At 42.8% G+C, this 25,108-nt stretch overlaps 1 protein-coding gene across 24 annotated transcripts in view; it reads right to left on the bottom strand.

Moving 5' to 3' along the window:
• The window catches only part of ADGRL3 (adhesion G protein-coupled receptor L3), a 514,107-nt gene that overhangs the window by 29,773 nt on the left and 459,226 nt on the right, over positions 1-25,108 (bottom strand). For 17 of the 24 annotated variants that reach the window (XM_027652756.1, XM_027652761.1, XM_027652740.1 and 14 more), the window contains 4 exons: positions 14,529-14,555; positions 11,082-11,250; positions 5,919-6,044; positions 3,300-3,396 (listed from right to left, as the gene is read on the bottom strand). In XM_027652756.1, coding sequence (XP_027508557.1) covers positions 3,300-3,396; positions 5,919-6,044; positions 11,082-11,250; positions 14,529-14,555 — 419 coding nt within the window. Of the gene's footprint in view, positions 1-2,767; positions 3,003-3,299; positions 3,397-5,918; positions 6,045-11,081; positions 11,251-14,528; positions 14,556-25,108 lie in introns of those variants that run through there. The other 7 variants (XM_027652745.1, XM_027652747.1, XM_027652752.1 and 4 more) reach the window with 2 other exon arrangements.

The raw sequence follows: 25,108 nt of genomic DNA, 5'->3' as shown, positions 1-25,108 counted from the left end.
GAGGAAACCCATGGCCAGTTTCTGTTCCCTTCCTCCTGATTTCAGTGGTATAACAAGTCCAAATCCACACCACTACTAAGCCATAATGAGCAACAATGGGAAACAAAGCCAGACATATTTTTTACTAATCCATAATTAGATGTTACCTTCAGAAAATATCTGAAATAGTCTTGTATGCCTTAGGATAAAGTGAGTATAGTTTTCATTACAGAACACATTACATCAGGCAAGTTTGGGGTTATGCCTGAAATTCCTGGTATGATAAATGAGAATATGAAAAATAACATTATGATTAATTACTTGGGGGGGGTGGGAATAGTAGATAAAAGAGGATATGAAGCTGAAAAGAGCCATAAACAGTGTCATATCTGCTAAATCGGAAAAAGACATAGCTGCATGTCTAAAGGAGGGATGCACTAACACAGACACCATCTTCCAGACTGATGCCCAGGAGCTTCATGAAGGAAGAAGAGGGGATGTGATGTCATACAGAGATGCTGGCCATCATACAGGAATATAGCCAGTTAGAGCAGTCTTGCCTGGGATGTTATCACGTAGCAGGAGGCTGCAAATATGGTGAATGATATCAGGGACAAAACATATTTAAGTGAGAACTTTAAAGACACATCCAGCTGGAATATGTCTCACTGCTTTCTGCTCTCACAATAGAAACATGAAAACTCAGCGCTGGCCCAGGACATGGAAAAGTGGAGTCGGGTCAGGAACTGGATGATAGGGTGGTTCTGGGGAGAAAGGATCATTTTCTCCCTGTTTTAGAACAGAGGCTTCTGTCTGAAGGCTCTGGGAAAAATGCCAGCACAGACAGAATGTTTTACTTGGGATAATACAGATACTTTCATGTAAAAGGTGTCTAGGCTGGAAAGGGATTTTTGAACAGGTATGCAAGCTTGTGGTATCAACCTCAGGCAGGGAAAGATTCTGACCATACAACTCAAGGCTCACACTTCAACCCCCTGAGCTTTTATTGCATGCTTGTAAATAAAACATTAATGAAACAGCTCCTTTAAAGATGGATATATATTTAAATATTAAGAGGAAGATGACTGTGAAAACCGCAGTGCCCCACTGCTCTGTTCACACTGCAGCTCTCTGGAGAGTTTTGTCTGAGCAAAGCCCTAAGACCACAAATGTTGCTTTTCAGCTGAAATAAACAGGATAAAGAGAGAAATACCTGGAGCCCTGTGCAGCTGGGATTACTGTTGATGTCAGGTGCATTTTCCATATGGATCTGACCACCTGCTGCTTTGGAGATGCTATTTCCCAAATAAATGCTTTTAACCTCCACCTTACAAATACTTCTACCAGAAAAAAAAAACAAACCCCAACAACAATAAATATTGTGCCTGCCTGCATGAAGAAGAGGGAGGATGACCCTGTATAATAGTACAACTTATTCAAGTCACTTCAGTGTTCCACCTAAAAGGCTTCCCTTCCAAGATAGTTATCAGGTTGCTTCTGCAGTCAGTAGAGAGATCCAGGCCCTCCGGACGATTCATCTCATCCAATGTTACACAAGGAAAATAGCTGGATGAAATCTGCTTTGAAGATGCCTCCCCTGGCAGTTCATTTCCCAACTGACCTTTAAATAACAGGCACATCTAGTAACAGGCTCTCACCGCACTGGGATGAAGACTGCCCACTTGAAACCTCTTCACAGTTTTCCCAATTTATGGTCATACTTCCTGCTTTGCACAGAAAAAAATGTACAACTGAAAAAGAAGAGATACCTTTCTTTTGCTGACAAGCCCAGAAGATCCTTTTTGCTAAAGCATATCCCTTGGTAGCCTCGGTTGCATCACAAAGCAAGTCAACTTCTGAGCTAACTAAAGGAGCAAACATTTTATGCATAACACATTTTGGTTTGCCACTGAGACGGAGCAATGGATGGCCAAGGGAAACTGGTGCTTGCTGTAATCTTTGTGTGACAACTGATTCCCCTCTGTATTAAACTCAGAGAAACCTGGCTGGTGCTCTCCAGTCTTTAATACAAAGACAGAGAGACATGAGGACAATAAATGTGGATAAATCAGCCATTGGCAGTAATTGTATCTTTTAGTCAACTTTATTAATGAATCTTCAGTGCAAAGTGAAATTATCCCAGGACAAAAACACCAGCAAGTTGAAGTACAGTACATTTCCATGTTAACTACACTGCCTTCCCCTTTGCACTGATTTGGGCAATATGTATAATGTTCAGAGAATGGAATCATATGCCCCTAGTTCCCCAGCACTCAGTAGCCAATATTATTAACAGCACAGTCAAAATCTTTCAAGCTTATCCTCAGGCAAAACTCACCGTAAAATCAGTGGAAATTTTGTGGTGAATAAAGACTGAATAAGAACCAAAGTCCCAACTCAATTCTCAGTTGAGATTTGCAGATCAACCATCAGGACTGGAAATATGTTTGATTTTTATCATCATGAGAGAACAGCTGGGTCCAGTAATCCCAATTCTACCTCCTCTTAATTCCAGCATCAACTGGGCAGATACACAAAACAGAGTTTGGAATCTGGTTGCTCAAGGTTAAACTATAAAGTAATTGTACTGGAGAAGAAAGAAAGCAATTTCTGAGGCTCTTTTTCTGGAACTCATTTACCATGGCTTTCCTGCAACTCCCTGAAAAAGACTTGGTTTAAAAAAGCTGTTCAGATTTCCTCCAGTGCCAGACACCACACTTTGTTTGGAATACACATTTCTGATAGCCTTTCCACCGCAGATGTCTATAAAGTTCACATCAGTCAGTTCTTCAAACTAGGTATATTAACACCAACACAGACAATTTTGTTCCAAGCACAGTTTCTTCTTACGTCTATGTTCTGCTGCTCATTTTTACTTCTGTAAAGATGACAGTATTGCTACATATCCAGGATAATCAGGACTCTTGTGATGCTTAACACAGACTGTACAGTGTTGTAATGGCCCATTTTCACGGTCAGCAATGAGGCCTGACACATCAGCAGCTTCTGGGACTAGGAGTTTGCTGAGGGAAAGGGGAGATTTCAACTTCATTTAATTTCTCTTTTTTGCTTTTCCTAACTTCTTTCCAGAAATGACAATTCTTGAAAATGCACATGTAGAAATAAAAAAGAAAAGAAAAAAAAGGCAACAGCCACCATAAAACCTCCACCCAGTTATCACTGTAACATTTCTTAGGTGGGAAAATAGGGTCCAGTGACATTTGAGGTGAGGAGGAAAAGGCGGGGGGAAGGGGCCACACATTTCAGACTCCTTTAAGCCATCACAAGAGTTAGAGATATGAAAAATAGTTTATAATTACCTCTGTTGAGTGAAGCTGAACTGTTTATATCTCCAGTAATAAAGGAAGACTCGGACTGCTTTCGAACTGTGTCATTCCACATCCTACGAATCCGGCTCTGAAGAGGGATTGAACCACAGCAGGTAATGAATTTTTAGCAGCTGCAGAGAGGTTTCTTTCTGCCTCACTAAAGATGGCTATTGGCATGTCTAGCTCAGGATAAGACTTGTTTCTAGCCAGCTGTAAGCAAGCAGTTGCTGTTTTGCTATAACCTGCCTCGTGCACGTCAGACCCTGCCTGCCTAACTTCATAAGAAAAACGCATAGCTCAAAGAAGAAGTGCATAATTGAATTGCTTACATCTTAATTTAAAAAAATCATGATGAGAGAAACCCAGACCCCTGTGGGCTACAGGTTTACCAATAAAGCACCAAATAATGGAAAAAATAACTTACACATAGAAGCACACGTGCTTCCCGTACTAACTCAGCTTGATTCTTATTTTTTTGAAGTGCAAGAACAAGAACGACTTGTTCTGTGTCTTGGTGTCCCTGAATGAACAGAGGTTTTAAATAGCTATTTTGCATCTTGGGGATACAGGGAGGAAAAAAATTCCCCACAAACGAATGACTTCTGTTCCCCTACTGATGGTTTTGCCATCTATGGTATAGCTTCTGCTACTGTGTCCTGAATATGCTGGTCTTCTGTTTTGTTTATCAAATATGCTCTCTCTGCCACTGTGGCTTTTATATCATTGTCTCACTCCTCCCCAACTAGACCTTGCAAAAGATCAAAAAATCAGCCAAAATGCATCTTGTGAGCGGTTTGACAATCCCTGTGTGAAGATGACTGGAGAACCCAGGCATCCAAGGGAAACTCTCCCTCACCTCACATTTCAGAGTATGATGGACATATCCCATGGCTGCATGAAATTGGTGCTTAGGTGGTCTGGGGGATTGGGAAACCTAGTTCCCACTGTGACAGATCATGTTTTTCCAAAGTGCATTTTCCATAGTGAGAGCTTAGCCATGAGATATTTTTCAGGGCTTAATCATGTGGTACAAGCTGAGAAGTCCTAGTTTACTCATTAACTATGTAGTAACAGCATCTCCTAATCATGCATTAGCCCTCTATAAATGGGAGCACAATGTGACATGAGGTCCATGCACTTTTACAGTAATTATTTTTCACCTGGACATTTAATCTATTGTATTTCTCTGACATGAGCCACTGTGGATTAATTATTCTGTTTGTTATGTGCTTCTCAGAGTAAAAAGGGATCTTAAGAGTTTTCGTCCTCATGTTCTTCTCTATTTAATGTTCAGTCAGATGCTTTCAACAACTCAGAGTGATCTGCATTCACTCTCCATCACGTGTGTGAGGTTTCTCCTGCCCATAAGAGGTCTCAGGTACTTCAATCTTTCCAAAGACAAGCTTTTGCTTTTGTACCTCAAACCTCATCTGCCATGAAGGTACTGCTGCCAGGAGACTCAGTTCACCCAAAAAAAGGCTTGTTTTCTTGTGCTGGGACTGACAAGAGGGAGGACCCATTAAAGTAAACACTTCCTGGAGAGGAGGGCACCAGTGCAATAGCTAAGTTATGTAAAACTTTCAAATCAGCCACCTAACTGTTGCTGGATAGAGCAAGTTTTGGACATTACTGATTTCTGGTTTTTGATGGCCTACTGGAGGGAGGTTCTATATTCTATTGCTTTTATTTGCTCTGCATAACTTCTAGACCTATGAAAATGCCAAAGTGGAGCTCTCGGATGACATCTTGGAAACTGTCAAAAATAAATAATAATTTGCTCCAAGACATAAATCACAAATTAGGTTTTCCCAGGAAGTTATAAACTGTTACTTGCTGCATGTCTTTCATAATTTAATAGTGAAACTGTCATGTATAATTACTTCCATTACTAATACTGAATAAATTTGTGTTTGCTTTCTATTGATTAAGAAGTAAGCTTCTTCATTTTATATGAACTGCTCATCCATAAATCTGCATCTCTACACAGAAGTTGGTTTCAAAAATGCTAAGTGCACAAACCACACAAAGCCTGAATTTTCAGGTGACCAAAGCGTAACAAATCCAGTAACTCGGTCAGATAATCTGACCCCAATGGATTCTCCTAAGAGGTCTATGAACTAAGGCAAATTGATCAAATCACTGAACACCAGAAAGCAAATCCTTTCACTGTGAAACCTATTGCAAGATTGGGTTTTTTTTAATCAAGAAAAATATTTGGTCATGATAGCATCATTCCTGGACATGTTAATAGTGGTGACAACCTTAATTTCATGATTAAAGGATGCACTGGAATGTAGCAGAGCTGACAAAATGTTCTCAGCTCCTGATCCCCTGACCACCCACCTGTCCCTGGAAGGCAAGTTTGGACCTTCTATTCCCAACACGATTATGTAGAAGGTTCTTGGAGAAGCACTAATTGCCATCACATCTCAAGGGAAGCCACTGTGTTGAACTTGGGTCCAGAAGGGAGGGCAATCTCTGCAGGTACACTGGGGAGAGCCCCAAGGCAGCTCCTTTGGTGCTGAAAGGCACTTTCCTCCAAGAACAGTTGACAAGGGTATTGGTGTGGCAGAGCAAATCATTGGGGCACTAACAAGAAGCGTGGGTTACCTGTGAGCCTGTGGAGTATCTTCCAGGTGTCCTTGACCCCGAGGTTTTTCCTGAGCCGATAGAACTCTCTGTACTTTTCCCACTACAGCAATGCGTGCGCAGGCATTTTCCATACTCTTTACGTACCTAGTCAAGGAAAGTGCAATGGTGGTTAGCAGGCAGCTCCTCCTCCAACCCACTGCCTTCTGATTTTGAGCACAGCCCCTGATGTTTCCTCAGTGGTTCATTAAAGCTATAGCTGCTGCAGTATGTGGGGAAGGAGTCTATTACAGCTTGCAGTTGAATGCTCTGGAGATATGAGTTCATGGTTTACGATGGCGTAAGCAACTGCTTCCATGCAGCAAAGCTGCTTGTTGACACCAGTCCCTTGTAGCATCCTCTGAGGCACATCAAAAGAGCATGGGAGAAAGTACAGATACACTATTTATGACTTAAAATTAAAATCCTCATAGATTTGATATAAAATAGCATATTGGCTCATCAAGGTACTAAAAGTTATTGCTTCTGGCAGGGGACTAAGAAAAAAAAAATTCCAAGAGAAACATATCAGAGATATCGATTTAAAAAAAAAAAAATGTTTCTTGCCATCAAATTGAAATTCGAGGAAACTGTAGAGCCAGCAGCCCTAGAGATTATATTCCCAGTGCTCAGGTGTGGCTGGAGTCTGCTTTTCCACAGCACTGTGCAAGCCACTTATGTTTTAAATGGGCATTGCAGTCAAACCTATGCAGACAAAAGGGCCGGAAGGAGGACCCAGGAAACTACAGGCCCGTCAGTCTGACCTCAGTGCCTGGCAAGGTTATGGAGCAGATCATCCTGGGTGCAATCACACGGCACCTACAGGATGGACAAGGGATCAGACCCAGCCAGCACAGGGTTTAGGAAGGGTAGGTCCTGTCTGACCAACCTGATCTCCTTCTACGATCAGGTGACCCACCTGGTGGATGAGGCGAAGGCTGTGGATGTAGTCTATCTGGACTTCAGCAAAGCCTTTGACACTGTCTCCCATAATATACTCCTGAAAAAACTGGCAGCCCATGGCTTGGACAGGGGCACTCTGTGCTGGGTTAGGAACTGGTTGGAGGGCTGGGCCCAGAGAGTGGTGGTGAACGGGGTTGCATCCAGCTGGCGGCTGGTCACCAGTGGTGTCCCCCAGGGATCAGTGTTGGGCCCAGTTCTGTTTAATATCTTTATCGATGATTTAGATGAGGGGATTGAGTCCATCATTAGCAAATTCACAGACGACACCAAGTTGGCAGGAAGTGTTGACCTGCTGGAAGGCAGGAGGACTCTGCAGAGGGACCTGGATAGGCTGGAGAGTTGGGCTGGTTCCAATGGGATGAGGTTCAACAAGGCCAAGTGCTGGGTCCTGCACTTTGGCCACAACAACCCCAGGCAGCGCTACAGGCTGGGCACAGTGTGGCTGGAGAGCAGCCAGGTAGAAAGGGACCTGGGAGTGCTGATTGACAGGAGGCTGAACATGAGCCAACAGTGTGCCCAGGTGGCCAATGGCATCCTGGCCTGGATCAGGAACAGTGTGGCCAGCAGGACCAGGGAAGTGATTCTGCCCCTGTACTCATCACTGGTGAGGCTGCACCTGGAGTACTGTGTCCACTTCTGGGCCCCTCAGTTCAGGAAAGATGTTAAGGTGCTGGAGCAGGTGCAGAGAAGGGCAACGAGGCTGGTGAAGGGACTCGAGCACAAGTCCTGTGAGGAGAGGCTGAGGGAGCTGGGGCTGTTTAGCCTGGAGAAGAGAAGGCTCAGGGGAGACCTCATCACTCTCTACAACTACCTGAGAGGAGGTTGTAGGCAGGTGGGGTTTGGTCTCTTCTCCCAGGCAACCAGCAGTAGGACAAGAGGGCATGGCCTTAAGCTCTGCCAGGGGAGGTTTAGGTTAGATATTAGAAAGAAATTCTTTACAGAGAGGGTAATCAGGCATTGGAAGTGGTGGATTCTCCGTCCCTGGAGGTTTTTAAGATGAGGCTGGACGTGGCACTTAGTGCCATGGTCTAGCAACTCTGGTGGTAGTGGATCAAGGGTTGGACTTGATCTCAGAGGTCCTTTCCAACCCGTCTGATTCTATGATTCTATGATTCTATGATTCTATGATTCTTTGCTTCAGGGGACTTACACGAACTTGTGCCAGAGCAGGATCTAAGGCTTGACTGAATTTCAGGTGTGACTTTTTACAGACAGCAATGCCCAGAAACCAGATGGGACAGGAGTGAAAATGAGCAGACTATACTGAAGAGCCAAAAGAGAGTCATGACACAAAAGAGCCCAAAAAAATCCATGTATGTCCAAAACACCAGTTGAGAATTCTTGGAGCACATGGTTAGCCATAAAATTTTGCCAAACTGTCTATGAGCATTTCACAACTCCATGAAACAACTGTTTAAATAGCAAATTACAGCTTTTTCATTAGGCTTTTCCTTAAGCGCTTGAGACAAACACAATACCACAAGTGCCCAATATGCTCGAGTGCCTAATCAATCCTTTGCTGAGAGAAAATAATTCAATTGCTTTAATTAGCCACCCACTGCTTGCCTCTCTGCAGCATTTTGCTGATTTTCTAGTCCATGATACATAGGAAAGGATTCTTTTTTCCCTTCGTAAATAATACCTCCCTCAGCTCTTAGGTCAGAGAGATGCATTCACCCCACAGCAAGGCACCAGCTGCATTCTCCTCTCTATGCTGCCATAAATCATGAGTGACTCCACAGTCATCAGTGATGGTTTAAGGATGCAGATTGTCTTAAGACAGAAAAGAAATGATTCTTCCATGCCAAGTGAGAACTGCACTAGCCAAGGAGGCTGTGGTGCCATGCTAGGCTGGGCTAGGGACTGACTCTTTGTGAGGTGCATTGTAGGCCAGAGAATGGACTAGTGAGAATGGTGCAGAAATTCAAACTCCTCATCAGAGAGGCATCTGCAGGTTTAACTAGCGATGGTGATGCTTCCTACTTTCTTGCTATCATCTTGCCTTGAAACTTTCTTGCTGAGAGTTTTGGGATCATCAGCAGGCAGTTGCATCTAGATAAGGCTCTTAAGCTTCTTAAGATGCAAAAATTTGAGATGCAATGACAAAGACAAAACTCTGAACCCCCAAAGTTTTCCTTTGGTTTCAAAAGAGACATTTTCACACAGCTCTGCAGATCCTTCCAGAGGCATCGCTCATAGAGCTTACTTATTATGATGAAATTTGATTATCATAGAATCATAAAATCATAGAATGTTAAGGGGTTGGAATGGACCTTAAAGATCATCTAGTCCCAATCCCACTGCCATATGCAGGGAGACCTCCCACTAGGTTAGGTTGCTAAAGGCCTTATCCAATCTGGCTTTGAACACTGTCAGGGTTAGGGCATCCACAATCTCCCTGTGCAACCTGTTCCAGCGTCTAATCACCCTCAAAGGAAAAAATTTTTTCCTAATATATAACCTAAATTTCCCTTCTTTCAATTGGTACCTATTACTCCTTGTCCTGTCACTACAGTTCCCGATGAAGAGTCCCTCTCTAGCTTCCCTGTAGGCCCCCTTCAGATACTGGAAGGTTGCTATGAGGTCTCCACACAATATTCTCTTCTCCAGGCTGAACAGTCTCAACTTTCTCAGCCTGCCTTTGTAGGAGAGGTGCCCCAGCCCTCTAATCAACCTCGTGGCCTCCTCTGGACTTCCTCCAACAGTTCCCTGTCCTTCTTATGCTGGGCACACCAGAACAGAATGCAGTATTGGTGGGGTATCACCAGAGGAGAGTAAAGGGGTAAAATCACCTCCTTCAACCTGCTGGCCACGCTCCTTTTGATGCAGCCCAGGACTCCACTGGCAAACTTGCTGAGGGTGCACTCGATGCCACTATGTCACCAACAAAGATGTTGAACAGTATCAGCCCCAGCAGCGACCCCTGAGGGACACCACTCATCACTGGTCTCCACATGGACAATGAGACATTGACTACAACTCTACGTGCAGCCATTCAGTCAATTCTTCATTCACCAAATGGTCCATCCACCAAATCCATGCCTCTCCAATTTGGAGACAAGGATGTCATGTGGGACAGTGTTAAACACTTCGCATAAGTCCAGGTGGATGATGTCAGTTGCTCTGCCCCTATGTTTTTCTAGGTCAGATCTCCCTTCCCTGTATAGGAATATGTGAGTAACACAGGAGCAAGACTGGAGCTCTCAAATGGAGAACAGATCTAAACATGGCCCTGACTTTACTCAGTAAGCCATTTCACCAAAAGACACTAGTTACACTGAGAAGCTGGGACCAGTGTATCCATATATAAACTCTTCCCTATATTTATATTGGTTAAAGAAACTGCCCTTTGAAACTAAGATGTACATAAAAAATTATCAGCAGAAATGCACAGAATTGGAGAGCTCTGTACTACTATATTTCAGTAGAGAACAAAAAGGTTCTTAAAAATATTTATTACTGATTGTCAGAGGTTGTAAGTCTGATCTACATATACATACAGAGATTTTTACTATGTTTTTTTTTTCCCCAGAGTTTACCTAAGCTACTCCACTGCTATCTTGCAAATGTTAATTGGGGCATACTTCAAGTTCCAGCAAGAAGCACTTGCTGTGCTTGCTTTGAGGAAGATTTCCAAAAGCCCACATCAGGCCCAAGCAATATAAAGGCAGAGCACACATCCTTCAGTTCTTAAAAAAGTGGGGGAAGTAGCCCCTATTACATACCATCAACCCATATATTCTGCTATAGAAAGGGGTAATTTCCTGTAGGGACTGCAAATAAGCATGTAAAGCTCCATTTTGCTGTGAGCACTCAGCTACAGGAGCACTTTCCCGATATTCATGGATTTGCTCCTGCTCCTGTCTCACACTGGTATACAGGAAAGGAGAATCTGGCTGACAGCAGACAAGTCCTGGTCCAGGTTCGCTACTGTAAAGCCCTGCCTCTGATACATGTGTTGCCAGCACCCTGGCTGCTGAAATGCCATTGCCACATATCTTTGTTATCACCTCATCCCCCTGTATCTTGCTGGTTTCCATTTTAAACACTACCCTTATTAGGTGCATAGAGATAAAACTGCGTGAGACAAATTCAGGGACGCAGATGATGCTATGCTGTGGTTGTTAGGCAACAAAACACCCTGTTACCAGTTCTCTTGGCACTGGGAACCATCTGTCTTACCTTTTTCTGGAGGACACAATGGAAAATGAATATAAACATTCCCTGCAGAGAATTGAATATGGTGAAGAGATACGCCATGATGACTGTGCTTTCATTAATATACATGAGTCCGAATGCCCAGGTCAGTCCTAATAGGCAGAGTAGGGCTATTGCACCTATAACCCAGGACCTGTTAGGAGAAACAAAAAACAAAAAAAAGAAAGGGATTGGTCTTTCATCTACACAAAAGAAGGCACATGTCTACAGGCAGGAAGGCTTTGCCCCTGTTTTTAGCAAAAAGGAAACAGCATATCAAAATAAATCACAAGGAGCTTTGTCTTCAAGCTGGATGCAGTTTACAAATCTTCAAGCTTGAGGAAATATAAGGAGATGGAAGTGTTATGAGCATAGAAATTCATCACAACCAAAGCACAATGTCTCTTCTCTTTTTTTAACACGTAAAAGCAGTGTGCATGTAAATGACATGTAGATGTTATTTCTGCAAATGGAGGAAACGAAAATAAACCAAATGAAACAACTCTAATTGTCACATTTTTAGTGTCCACTGGCTTCATAGGACTGCCAGTTGGATTAGTTTCTTTACACTTAACACCAAGATACATGTATTGCTGCATTTTAGCTAGTCTCCCGTATGCCTGTAAGCCAGATAAACTACAGGCAGGTGTGCAAGCCCTCACTGCTTGCCAGATCGGCTCCACACAAGGATGTTCTTTGCGATGCTGCTTCACGCTTCTTCCACCCTGCGATGAGGGGAACTGCGTATAGGCACTCACACGCTGCATTTGCTAAAATGGTAGCTGCTGCCACACTTCTGCTTGGAGAAAGGAGGGGCAATCCTTCTTCACATCAGCTGCAAAACTAAGATTATCTTTTGCTCCATCTCAAGAGGGGAGCAGGAGTAAAGGTGCAGCCGTTGCTTGGTACCAAATGTTTTTCAATCAAATATGAGTAGTGTACACTCTGTTCACTTTCTCTCACTAACTTTCTGCTTGGAGAGAAAGAACTTGGGGAGATGAGATGACTGCTGCATGTTAGTTTTTCTGTGTGCTTTCAGGAAAGCTAGAAGCTTTGCTGGGATGTCAGGAGAAGTATTCCATGTTACGCTGCTAAATAACATTTAGTCATCTGCTAAATTAGCTTCTCAGAGACTGATCTTCCAATACCAGAACAAGAGAGTAAGTGTGATAAGCAGTATAGGAACTCAGTCCTGTTACTAGCCACCTCCCTAGTTTCCACATGCTATATTACCTACAACTTTAAAGGAATTGCTTCTGCACAGGGGAGGGGAGTCAACTTTTAGCTGGGAAACAAGCAGCACTGTGAGCATGTTTGCCCTTTACCTCAAGGCTTTGATTTTCCTCTGTTGTCCCCCACTATCATTAGGTGCAGCATCATAAAAATGAATGCATTGATACCCAGTTTTTGCACCCCTTCCTTACCATTTAACCCTTCTGTTCCCCAAAGCAGACATTACTGCAGTCAGCCAGCACCTCTGCTTCCTTGTCTACCCCAAAGCAGTCTGAGGTGCTGCAGAAGGGCTCACAGGGACAAAGACCTATTTTATTTTTCCAAGACAATTCAACCTTGCAGAAATATGGTCTGGGTTTGGGCATATTTGGGCTTCCATCTGCTCAGCAGAGCATGGGGCAAGGGGGAGAAAGATGAAGGAGCAGTAACTTGGGGAGAAAATCAGTCCTGCAGAGGTCAGGGAGACAATCTCTGCTATGGAGATGCCATGGCAGCTACAACCTTGAATGCTTTTCCTTTTAGCAGGGCCTGTCACAAACAGAAGCATACTAATGTTGTATTCATGTCTTCTGTTGTTTTTTGTTTGTTTTTTTTCTTTAGGTATGAGAATGAAAATGCAGCATTAAGTCTTCCACTGAAGTTTATAAAATATGTATTATTTAACCACACAACCAGAAGAGCTCCCTAAGGTAATTGCTTATTAAGACAGTTCTTTAAAAATCACTATTATGTATCTAGCAGACCAGAACAGCTCCTCTGAAGCACTTCCAGTCAATCCCACTAATAAATATTTAGCATGATGCAAATTGAAAACGCACTCTCAACAATCCCTCAGAAAAGTAGCCACCAGATAAAGTTTATACCATTAGTTGTTAGGGTTATTTTCTTCCTGAGATTCCACCACCAGTGAGAGAACACTATCATCCTAATCACACAGCAATTAAAAAATACAAGTACTTTTTTTCTTTAAAAAAATCCAAATGAAATGGAAAAGACTTTTTTTTTCTCCCCCTTCTCATCCCCGATTAAAAGCTTACTGCACTTACAGAGTCTTCTAAAAATTATTTCCTGGATATCGGAAACGTATTCTGCTCTGAAGCACAGCCAATTCTTGAACCTGATTAAAGAGCCTTTGGCTGCAGAGGTGTGCAGGAATGAAACAGTTATTTAGTGAAAATATGCTACCTTCAGTGATGGAAAGGAACCTGTGGGTTAGAAGACCCCCAGCAGTGCAAACTGCACGCATTACAGTGTTGTATGTCAGAAAACAAGACCTGGAGATAAAAAGGGCGTGAAGATTACTATGAATAACTCCATCCCATATCCGCAGAAAAAAAAATGAACCAAGCAATGAAAGAGAACATGGGAATGGTGCTGAAAGAATGAACACAAAGGACTCTTCACCAGAAGAACAAACTGAAAGTCTATTGCAAAGTTGATTTGCTTTTATTTTGTGCTACTGCACATTATTTTCTGGTTTCAGGAGAAAGAGCATGGATGCCCTAAGGTATGTAATTTCTAGGCATTTTTGGCTTTCTTTACAGGGTTGGTTGGTTTTTTTTGGTGCAGCTTGAGGTTTTTTGTCTTGCTATTTGTACAGACTTGCTGTTGCTTTTTCATAGTTTTTCTTTTCCATAGTGGAATTTTATTGCAATAAAGAAAGAAAAACAACCATGTTTTGGTGTAATTGAAAATCAGTGATTTACAATAAGAGACAATTAGGTGCTCCAAAGAGTAAGGAGCCTCCAATGCACCACTGCACACAGACTTGCTTGCACTATTTCCAGTAACTAGAAAGGGAATCATGGGGAATAGCACCCATGCACCTTTCTGAAAATTTGCTTCTGTATTTATATTAGCATAAAGCACTCCCAGTGACAGAGCACAGTGCACCACAGGGCTCCTATTGGGATAACAAGTCTGTACTATACAGAATTAACCTGGGAACTTTCACCTTGAATTCAAGTATGTCCAATTAAAGAATAGAAAGCAAATAGGGTGACAACTGGTTGGCAATACACATGCAGCACATTTACTCTGCACCTTAGCTGTATGCCTGACCATTTTCCTGCACAGTTTGCTCTTCTGCCTCAAAAGCGAATGACAGAAGCTTTAATGATTTTTCAATATTGATCTGACAGCTGGCTCATGAGACCACACTGATAAATGAAATTTATCAGCCATTCAGGTCATTCTTACTTGATGAAGGGTCTGTTATCCTCATAGCTAAAGAATGCGTAGACATAAAGACAAGAACACAAACATTAGAAATATAATGACATAGAGAATATAGTTTACTGCTAGTTCCCCTCCCTTCTCCCACCAGCCATCACCAAAAACTAAGGTGGACCAGCATCAGCCTGGAACACACCATCCAGCCTGGCTTGCTTCCCCAGGGAATTGAAACACGACCGAGGTCACTGGCTTCATGTACAGAAGCAGGCATTGCTAGCTGTGAGCTGCAGCTGCCCCTCCTGGCTTCCATCATGCAGCTGTCAATTGACTCTGAAATTTCTTTTAAAAATCATGGCTGTTTCCGGAGAATACAAGTTTTGAAACCCCAGCATAGCCACCACAGAGGGCTTTCACGTTTCAAGTGGAAAAACTTCACCATGCCTCCAGCACTCTCTGCCTGTGGGGCTGTAGTGTATTACAGGGATGTCTTTACTGCTGTTCACTTTTTCAAAGTGGAAATTCCAAGCTGCCACATTATGAGTCAGACTGCAGCATTCTTCAGGTAATGGCATCAGGATCTTATAAAGTCCTGGGTGACAGAAAGCATGTTTACTCCCATTTCATGGGGAAGGACAAAGAAAGGCCTTTTTCTGCCAGGCAAACGTGCAAAGCAGCCCGCTGCAGTGATGAAGAAGCCAAGATGGATCACTCAAAATGAGCTTCTATCACTGTGAGGACACAAGGTTAGTTGCAGCCATTTTCCTAGGGGAGTCTCCCTGACCTTCTGGGACAGGCTGTGCGCTTAATTCTGCCTGTGTGGCAGGTGACGTGCAACATGTGGGGAATGCAGGCCAACTCCCAGACCTCCTCTCCCCACTGACATGGAGCTCTTGAACCTGAGATCCCTTGCAGAAACCACCACGGGTGCCAGAGATGGAGGATTACTCAATATGTTCATCTCACTACCCCTGGCAACAAAGCCAGGGCCAGTTCATCCTGGTGGGATCTCCTTCAGTCAATACTGGCAACCTGCAGCTCTCCTACAATGCAATTAGATGAAGTGAAGACATAAGATAATCTGGAGCTGTCAGCTCAGCCATGTGGGTAGGAGCAGGGCCTGGATTTCTATTACTGGGTTCACAAGCACTCAGGTTTTATGGTAAAGACTTTATATTGAAAAGTCACCAGCAATAGATTACAAAAATAGAAAGTCAGGGAATTTTTTATGCTGTTGCTGCTGTCCCAAGCCTCAAAAAGTTTTTCAGTAATTCATAATAGCCTTTTTTTCAAGGCAGCTGAAGGCTCCATTTCATCTTTGTACAGACAAAATGCGAAATTTGGTAAACTCAGATTCGCTTTAAGCTTGAGGCTAACACTTCAAAGCAGCTCAGAAGAAAACCATCAAAAAGACCTTTGCAGTTTTCACTCCATTTCCAACGTAGATGGGTCTAGGATCCACTGCCCAAAGCCAACAGGTGGTTAAAGAAGTGAGATTTTCAAAGATGCCTAACTTCCAAATGGTTTAACTCTCTACATATAGGGTCCATAGAACTTAGTCCCTTATATCCTCACGAAATACAATCCTTTTCATTTTACCAGCTCAAGTGTTGTAAGAAGCTTAACTCTTGTGTTAGCAACATTTTCTGACAAAAATTACTCCAGAATGTTTTTGGTTTTCTAACCCTAGTAAAGTCTGTGAAACCTATCAGTGCTTCAGTAATACTGTGTCATTATCTGCAATACATAAAAACCATCACTCAGACAAGAGAAAAACCTTGGAAAAGCCTTAGTTCCCAGAAAAATGGAGCTGCTAACTGGAAAACTGAGATTATATTCATTAGTTGTAAAAGCAAATAAAATTTGAAGCAGAAATAATTGGAAAACCTACCCTAGCACAGTTTGAGTTGCTACATCTAAAGTGCTTCTCCAGATTTGGATAAATTTGTCCAATACCTGGCAGTAAGGGATACAGCCCACTGGATTTAAACTATGTGACTCTGATTCCTCCATAGTTAATGGGAGACTGGTATCCCACAAAAGGAATTTATCCCTTAGAAGAACAGGTATTTAAGGTAGATGAGGTTTTGCTATTCCCTGATGAAATGCGTTTCTCTACTGACTGTAGAGGAAATCTGAATGATGGCTTAGGTGGGGGCTTCACTTTCAAATACCTGAAGCTAAAAAGCTGATCTTTAGTGATTGCATTATTCATTTAACCTGCAAAATCTTACCTCACCTCCCTTGTGTTCCTCTGCAGCCCAGATGATGGATAGCAGATGGTCTACCAATCCGTATAAATACCTAATTCATTTTCTAATCTTAAAAAAGCCCTAACTTTACCTCGGGGCAAAGACTTCTTAAGGTTAATTACACATCATGTAAAACTCTTTCAAAATCTTATTTAAGTTAGATGTCTTTCAATTTCCCAGAGTAACTTCTCCTTCAATGATGAGAAAGGATTGTTCATATTACCTTCCATATTCCCGTGATATTTCCAGACCAATACTTTTTTTAAAAGTTGCTAAAATTTGTCAATTCAAAGTATTTTCCCATCTCTAAGGCAGCAGGAAAAGGCTCAGTAAGCACATGGACTCAGAGCTTGGGCCCCAAAATAACTGTCTGGCTAGCGAGCAAAAATGCCAAAGTGAGTACACAGGACCTTTAGTAGCTGTTAAGGGTGATGAAACCCAAATAAAAATAGATGGATGATGTGCCCCCTCACAAGCATTCTGAAAGACCCACGGAATTCATTTTAATATGGTGAAAATAAAGCAGAGAGACAGACGTTTCCTGCAGGCATGCAGGAGGGAAACACAAAATAAAGTGTGCTATTGTGTCTCCTCGCTGCCTGCTAGTATAAGGTACTAGTGATGTTTTGTTTTCTTTTTTTTTTTTTTTTTTAAATTTCAAGGATTAGAAAAGATTGATTTATTGAACTGATGAAAATCTACAGGAAGGAGCTGGGAAGTCCAGCACTCCCCTCATAAAGCGAACGGGTTCATCGTTAATTAGTGAAGGAGCATCTTCATGGTGAGAAAAATCAATAGCTAGCAATAAAAGAGTGCTTAAAGGATTTTGCCTTCGAGTTTCATGACAAAGTTACCACCTTGACGGCATGAAGCCAAATGGCTTCCTAATCTCCTTTCTTAGGCTGCTAGTGTTCATCACACAGTCATCATTTCCCAGTCTCATCTTCTGGCTCCCACACTGTCATTGACAGTAGGTGGCCCATCCCCTGAAGACATCTGTAACCAGCTCAGGGGGCAGTGGGCCTGTCAGCTTCATTTGCAGGAGAAAACCTTGGCTTTACATGGCATAAGTGTAATTTTATATATATTTAAAGCCACTTCTAACTTATACCAGTAGATCTAATATTTTATTCAGACAAATGAGGCCAAACCTTCCTTGGCCCCATGTGATGCCCGAGCCTAGGATTTGGGACAACCAATGGCTCTGTTTTTCTGCCAATGGCAAAGCATCATCCCTTTCCCCTCAACTCACCCAGGGAAGTCACAGTCTGCTTTCTGAGATTTGTTCTTAATTATTGCAATTGGAAAGAGCAATTCTGTTAAGCTCATCTCATTTTCTGTAAGTAATTAATTACCCTCAGAATTGCTTACCCTGTTTATTTCCTTCCTCCTAACTTTGCAAAGGCATGGTACGATTATTCAAGCCACGCTCATGTGTAACCACATATCTAATTGTTTCCACCCTATATGGATTCAGCAAAGCCTTTAGACACATTTGTATTATCCAAATAGCACCAGCAGGGCTTGCTGACAAAGTGCTTAAAATGTATGGCCTTTTAAAACAATAATCATGATTTATGGGTTCACAGAAAGACTGTAGGTATTTAATATCTTCCAGGACACTCTCTCAAATCAATAACCACTGATTGATTTTTTTTTTTTAAATTCAGAAAGGACGATACCTGTCAGTGGGAAGATTAGTGCTTTACAATCACCATTCAACATTAACACAGCCATCACAAAACCATAGGGAAACAAGCAAGACCCCAAACCAAATCAATCTGATATTAACCAAACCCTTCTGTGGAAAACTCAGGCAGCAGCAGATTGCAACAAACAAATTCGGATGCTGCCATCAACATCACTGGAGGAAAAAGGCACCCAGACAAAAGCACAGTCTCAGATGTTTTTCCAGTAGCGTTTTTGCCACTGATGTGCTCCCAAACTCTGCACTCTGGCAAAATAAAAATGTGCCGTATCTTTTCTTGGAAGGAAGCTTGTAAATAATTCATGTTGAGCCAACTCTGAGTGATTTTTCTGGGTTTGCTTTAGGCTGTCTGTAAGTTTGCTCAAGCAGAGATGCAGATGAAGGCTATATGGAGCAGCAATGGGTTAAGAAGGCACTAGGAAGCATGGTGCTTTCTTACACAGGATCCAGGAAAATGCAAGACGAGACTTCGCTTGTTCAGCCTGAAGAAAAGGAGATTGAGAGCAGACCTCATGGCAGCCTACAACTTCCTCATGGGGGAAGAGGAAGGGCAGGCACTGATCTCTTCTCTGTGATGACTCAGTGACAGAACCTGGCCTGAAGTTGTGCCAGAGGAGGTTTAGGTTGGATATCAGGAAAAGGTTCTTCCCCCCAAGTGTGGTTGGGCACTGGAACAGGCTCTGCAGGAGAGTGGTCACAGCACCAAGTGTGACAGAGTTCAAGAAGCATTTGGACAATGTTCTCAGGCACGTGATGTGACTCTTGGGGTAGGGCCAGGTGCTGGCCTTCGATGATCCTCAGGATATTCTATAAATCTATGATTCTATGACCATCAGAATTGTGAAGACATAGTACTCTCTCTCAAGGCCATATGAAATACATGGATCATAGCCTGAGCTCTGGTATGATGAAAGTGAGGGAGGCAGTTTCTAATGCCCAGCTCAGTACTCCATGTCTAACATCTAAAATTTTCAGAGAGGGAGGTTTTCCAAGGGAAAGAAAAAGCTATTGCTCATTTTCCAAAGTGCCCAGATCATTTGTTCATCCTTGCAAAACACTCCTGTTAAGATTTCGGGTGACAGAGAATGTCATCTCTGCACATCCCAAGCACTCTTAAAACACATTTCATTTCTCATCCAAGTTTATCCAGACCTAAACGCAGTCTCGGGGGCTCTTTTTGTTCCCTAAAATCAGATTATCCTTTCCTGGAACAGGAATCCATGGATGATTCCTCTCCAAAAGGCATCCCTGGAACTGCTGTGCTCTGAGCCTGCTGTCCCCAGAAGTCAGAGGAGTTCAAAAGCGCTGCACATAGCAAAGCTGGTTGAAAGCAGAGATTTTCAACACCCTATTCCTGAACAACCCACTCAGTTCATCTTTCTATTTTGATAGTAGAGCTGTAGGAAAACCTTTAAAAAGACCTCACTCTGTACAGGCGTTGCTGTTTTATTTAACATCATAAGTTATAGGTAACGTCTAGTCAGGATTTTGGGTCACGTTTAACAGGTTCACTGTGGCTCCTGTAAGCATTTGCATTCACTAGCTTGTGTTTCAAACCCTTTGCACCTCCATTCCACGTCTCACACCACCACACACACCTCCTCAAAGCTGCATGGGTACATGAAACTTCCTCCCCCTGCTTGTTGCTCCACAGAGGGTGTCTCCATGTTGCCAGACCCTTGGCCCTTTCTTCACTGGAAACTGAGAACTCTGAAGATAAAACATTGGACCTTTTGCACCCAGATGCAGTGCTGGTCAAGTTCGCAAGAGGTGGACCCCTTCATTGTACTGTGTCCTCCCTGTGCACTCCCAAGCAACCACAAACTCAGAAGTAATGAAGGATTAAAGTGCTGCTGTTCTGCAAGTCCAGTCCCCTAGGTGAACGCAATGCAATATTAAATTCCAGACCCTTCGGCATCACAAACTGTTCCCATGTTGCAGTATTTTATAATTAAATAGAAAAGATCTGGAAACCAATAGATGAGCTTAAATCTCAATAAAAAAAGTTGAAATAATCCTTACTGTCTCCTTACTTAGTTTTGTTCCTAAAATGGCTACAGTAAAGCACAAATTAATCTTCCTTCAGTAAAAGTATATCTGCTACAAATTATTGTTAGGCATTGGTAACGTAAGCTCTTCATCTCAAAGGAGAGAAAAATCTTGCATTTTCAAAAGTCTAACTCATTCCTCACTGCACCAAACCCAGGATGTTTACTTTTTCTGCATTTCAATCAGCTGAGTAAATAAAACTAGAATGGTAAACCTCTGTTCCTGCCAGCACAATACTGCTGTGTTAAATCAAGAATTTAATTCAAACATTTCTGCAGATGATTTTTGGAAGTTCTATTTAACCTTTGTTTTCAATTTTCTACCTCAGGATTTTTATTTTTTTTTTAATGCAAACAAACAGCAAACCCACAGGACTGAAACAACAGGCTAATCTGGGGGCTGGGATTAGTCATGTCTCTTTAAATAAAATACATATGTTGAAGCACGAAAATGAGCAGATAATCACTTACACCCATACAACATATGGGGAGAGCGGGCTATGGCAACGGTTTTAAAAGAGACATATCTTCAAAAGGGGTTTCTGAGCTTTGTGCCTGATCCTCCTCGTCCCTCACCTCCCCCAGCCTGGAACAGACTCCTTGAAAGAGTCCAGACTGAGCTTTGCAAACTTTTATAAAATAATAATCAGGGTTTGGCATTGGCTCCTATTTTTGGCTGTTAGGTTGCACATTCTTAGATTTATTTCTGTAAGCTTTTGAGCAACCGACTCCTATGGAAAAAAAATACAAAATAAAGGCATACATTGTGAACTTTGTTTCCAGTCAGAAACTTGGGAGAATATACACTTTTTTTATTTACCCATTAAATCAGGGCTGTGTGCCTTTCGCTGCGGACCATCTGAAGCTTCCATGGCAGCCAGCAAGCTGAGGAGGGCTCATTTTGGTCATTTGAGGATTGATTTCTGAAGCCTGCAGTGCAGGACATTTCCATTTCATCCCCATTAATGGTATTTGAGCATGTGTTCTTGCAAATGTGGTCACAATGCCTAAAAACATTATCCCCTGCATGCCTGGAATAAATACATGTTTTTCCAGGGAATTTCATGTTTTTGATATAGTGCTCATTCTTTCGTTGCAGAAGATGGGATGGGAGCAGGTTTCCACAAGAGGAAAGAAACTGCAACAGAACTACAGTGATTAATGCCAGGATTAAACTATCTCAAGGCCCCTAATTAATAGTGCTTCTTTAGCAACAAAAAATGCTTCGAGCTAAGACCCTGGGTCTCCCTGTCTGAAAGAAAGAAAATTAAATTTCCAGGATGACTTTCAAGTGAGTTTCTACTGCAATGAGCTTTTCAAACAAACCCAGGACTACAGCCTGACATGCTCCTCTTTGAAGAGGCCCCCCCAAGATGTGCTTACTTAAGAGCATCTAGGTGGCCTATGGCACAAGCCAACCTATACCCTGGCTAAAACAATAACAAAATAAAATGGGACAAAAAGAGAAACAAGCTGACAAAGCCCTTTGCCTCTTGCCTTCTTTCTAGTGAGTCTGCAACTGCATTTGGCAGCTATGGCCGACATGTTGGTCTTCCAAAGTAAACAAAATAAAATCTTGTTGCCACATACTACGGTACAGAAGAATGTCAGGAAGCCTGGTCTGGCTGGGAGAAATGCTAACAAACTCAGCTGCATTCAAGCAGCACTAGGGGAGAGGGCACTAGGGTGCCTGTGGGAACTTCAAAGGAAAGGTTACATCTGTAAGGAAAAGGATGGCTTCTGGTCTCTGCTAGAAGAGAGGAGGTTTCACCCTCTCCCCTCCAGCCATTTGGAGATGCCCAGTGTAACTTCAGGTGCAGCAACTGCTTAGCCCCACTGATGAATCCCCTCAATCCACTTGTAGGACTTGCCTTTTGTTAGCTAAATGCTCTCCCTGCCCAATTTTCTATCAGTTTTCCATGTCAGTAACTAACAAGCCCCACACTGTGCACAATGAGAGCATACGGTAAAGACAGGATCTCAGATTTGACTAGATAGGGTGAAGAGTACATCTGGACAACCACCAGTGTAGCTCCTCTTTATTTCCCTTTATTAATATCACAATGACTCAAATGAGCAGTGTTTAAATGGCTGCAGAACAAGCACTGTGCTGCCACACATCGCAAAGGCATTGGAGGAGAGGGTTCATCTGAAACCCTGTTTTGCACAGAGAATGGGGGTTAAGCATCTGGAAATATGTGAATGGTTTGTTGTGCTGCAGCATCTGGCATAGGTTGGATGAAAACCTGGTGTGCAAAGACCACAAGCTGCCAAAGTACATGCCTGACCACCTGGAAAGCAGTTGATGGATGGAAAACGGAAGAACCATGCTGGACTATTCACGTATAAGGTATTTTCCTTTGTCACATAAGGTTTCCTACAAGAATGTGAATATAAAAAATATTCAGCGTAGTCCTGTCTGTGACAGTCTGAGACATTTTGCACATCTAACATCTACCTGGCACAATGGAAAAGCATGAAGGAGAGACTTTGAGCCGCTCAACTCCAGAAATCACTCCACATGGCAGCAACCTCCGGTGAAACAGCTTCACAGCTGCTCTAAAGAATTCCAGCTGGTAACACATCCTCATGAGGAGCCATCTGCTAGCAAGAGTGCATCAATACTGCACTGATACGCCCACAGTCTCCACCTCACAAGCTATGAGGCTAGAAACGACTAGGTGCAAACAGCACAGCAGGCTTTTGCCATCCAAAAAGCTTACGTAGTCCCTGGCTTGAAAGATCTACATTCCCTTCAAGTTTGTAAGGGCTGGGGGAATCAATCTTCCAAAACAATGTCTTCCCCAGGTACATTTGTTGACAGTAAATCAGTTTGTGCTCATGAGCCCTTTTGTGCACCCTTTGCATCCCACTTATGCTCTCAGATGGGTCATGAGTGAGACAATGTGTGATGCTGGCATAGCTACCAAGGACTAAACAATGCTCCTCACTGCCCATCCCTGCTCACCTATGTTTGCCAACAAGCCACAAAGAGATGGAAGAGCCACAGAGGACTCTGAGGTCCCAGAAACAGCCATTGTAAAAGGCTGGGAAGGAAAATTTCCTCCCACCCTGTGTTTGAGGAGGCATGGGCAGAAGTTACACACACCACGCAAGAGGCAGCTGGTTGGGCATCCTAAGCTGTGTCACTTCATACTAAAGATCTTCAAAAGGCAGAAGAGATCCCCACTCTGGATGAACTCTTAAAATTTCTGTGTAAATATCCTGAAGAAGACATCAAACTCAACTTTTTCAAAAGGGCTTAGATAAAAGCATGCTACTCCTGGTGCTGATACCTCTTGTAAAATGGGAGTTAGTGTCCTACTGGCATCAGTGGCAGGCACAGAAACTCTTGTGGCTCTGAACAACATATCCCACATACAGAAGCTCACATATTTTCCTGGCTATGTGCCTCAAAAGCAGAACTAGAGCACGAATCTTGCTGTCTCAGTGGGCAAAACCCACTGAATCGGCTCAGTACCAACCTGCCACATTGGGAGGATGCTATTGGCACAGGGAGAAGGACCCACACATGTGGTTACCCTACTTCCCTCTTGAAAGTGCTGGGCTAAGCCAGAAAAGTTAACAAGGGTAAAAATTAAACCAGCCCCATACTCATCAAATCTCTTGCTGGGTAACCCCTGGGAAACTAGTGCCCCACCACAGGAATGTCAGAATCTCCCATGCTGGCACAATAATCCAGGGACTGTTCTTGAAGGTTAGGGAAGTTTATTTTTACAACTCTGCACAGTGCCTACAAATCTATCAGCCACACAGCATCTGGTTCAGGCACTGCCCTTTGAATGGCTTTTCTGTTGGTGCAGTAATTAAAGGTATCCCAGGTGACACCTGATCCCTTATCAAGTTCATTAATTTAAGTGGAGTTATTTGGCTCTCTATTTTCTATACTTCATAATGTATTTCTAACCTTTAAAGTGACATAGGCAAGGACCAGATTGCAGGGGCGCTTATTAACAGCCTATTAAAATATTTTATGGACTTTATTTTTACGTTGCCATAGGGAATCAAGTATTTTGCTGTTGTTAAACAGGCTCAGGATTTATGTTGCGAGAGCTTCACCACAGCCTAACACAGAATACTGCTAGGAAATGAACTGGGAGAACAAACTCTCTTTCAGCTCTCCATGTGCTGTAAAGCTGTCATACGCAGATGGCAGCAAGGGGCCCTCCAATGCAGGCCCTTGGTTTGCTTTGCTTTTTTAAATATAAACCAATACAACAGGATGCAAAGCTCTGGGACCTGGGGGTCTTTTTACCAACCCTATAGACCCATAGAGGGAAGCTCAAAAAGGATCTTCGTGGTCTCCTGTGAAATAACATGATCTGTGGCTTTTTCTCCCAGAGCTGCTGTAACACATCAACATTTTGCAACTGAGTTAGAGCCAATGACTTTGGAAGAAGACCACAATCTTCCCTGCAACGAGACTACGATTTTACCTAGAAGAAAACTATGATCTTACTGAAAAGTTTTCTAGAAACTGCAAATCCCTTGCTTCCCTAAGAAACCTCCATCAAAGGTGAATTCCCTTCTCTGTTATGAATCTGCACCTCCTCCTAAGTCAAGTACATTCACAGACAC

This window comes from Corapipo altera, unplaced genomic scaffold, assembly GCF_003945725.1.
Source record: "Corapipo altera isolate COAL_440 unplaced genomic scaffold, ASM394572v1 69, whole genome shotgun sequence".
Classification (NCBI taxonomy): domain Eukaryota; kingdom Metazoa; phylum Chordata; class Aves; order Passeriformes; family Pipridae; genus Corapipo; species Corapipo altera.
The sequence above is the reverse complement of the archived record's forward strand: the minus strand, read 5'-3'. Positions and strand labels throughout refer to the sequence as shown.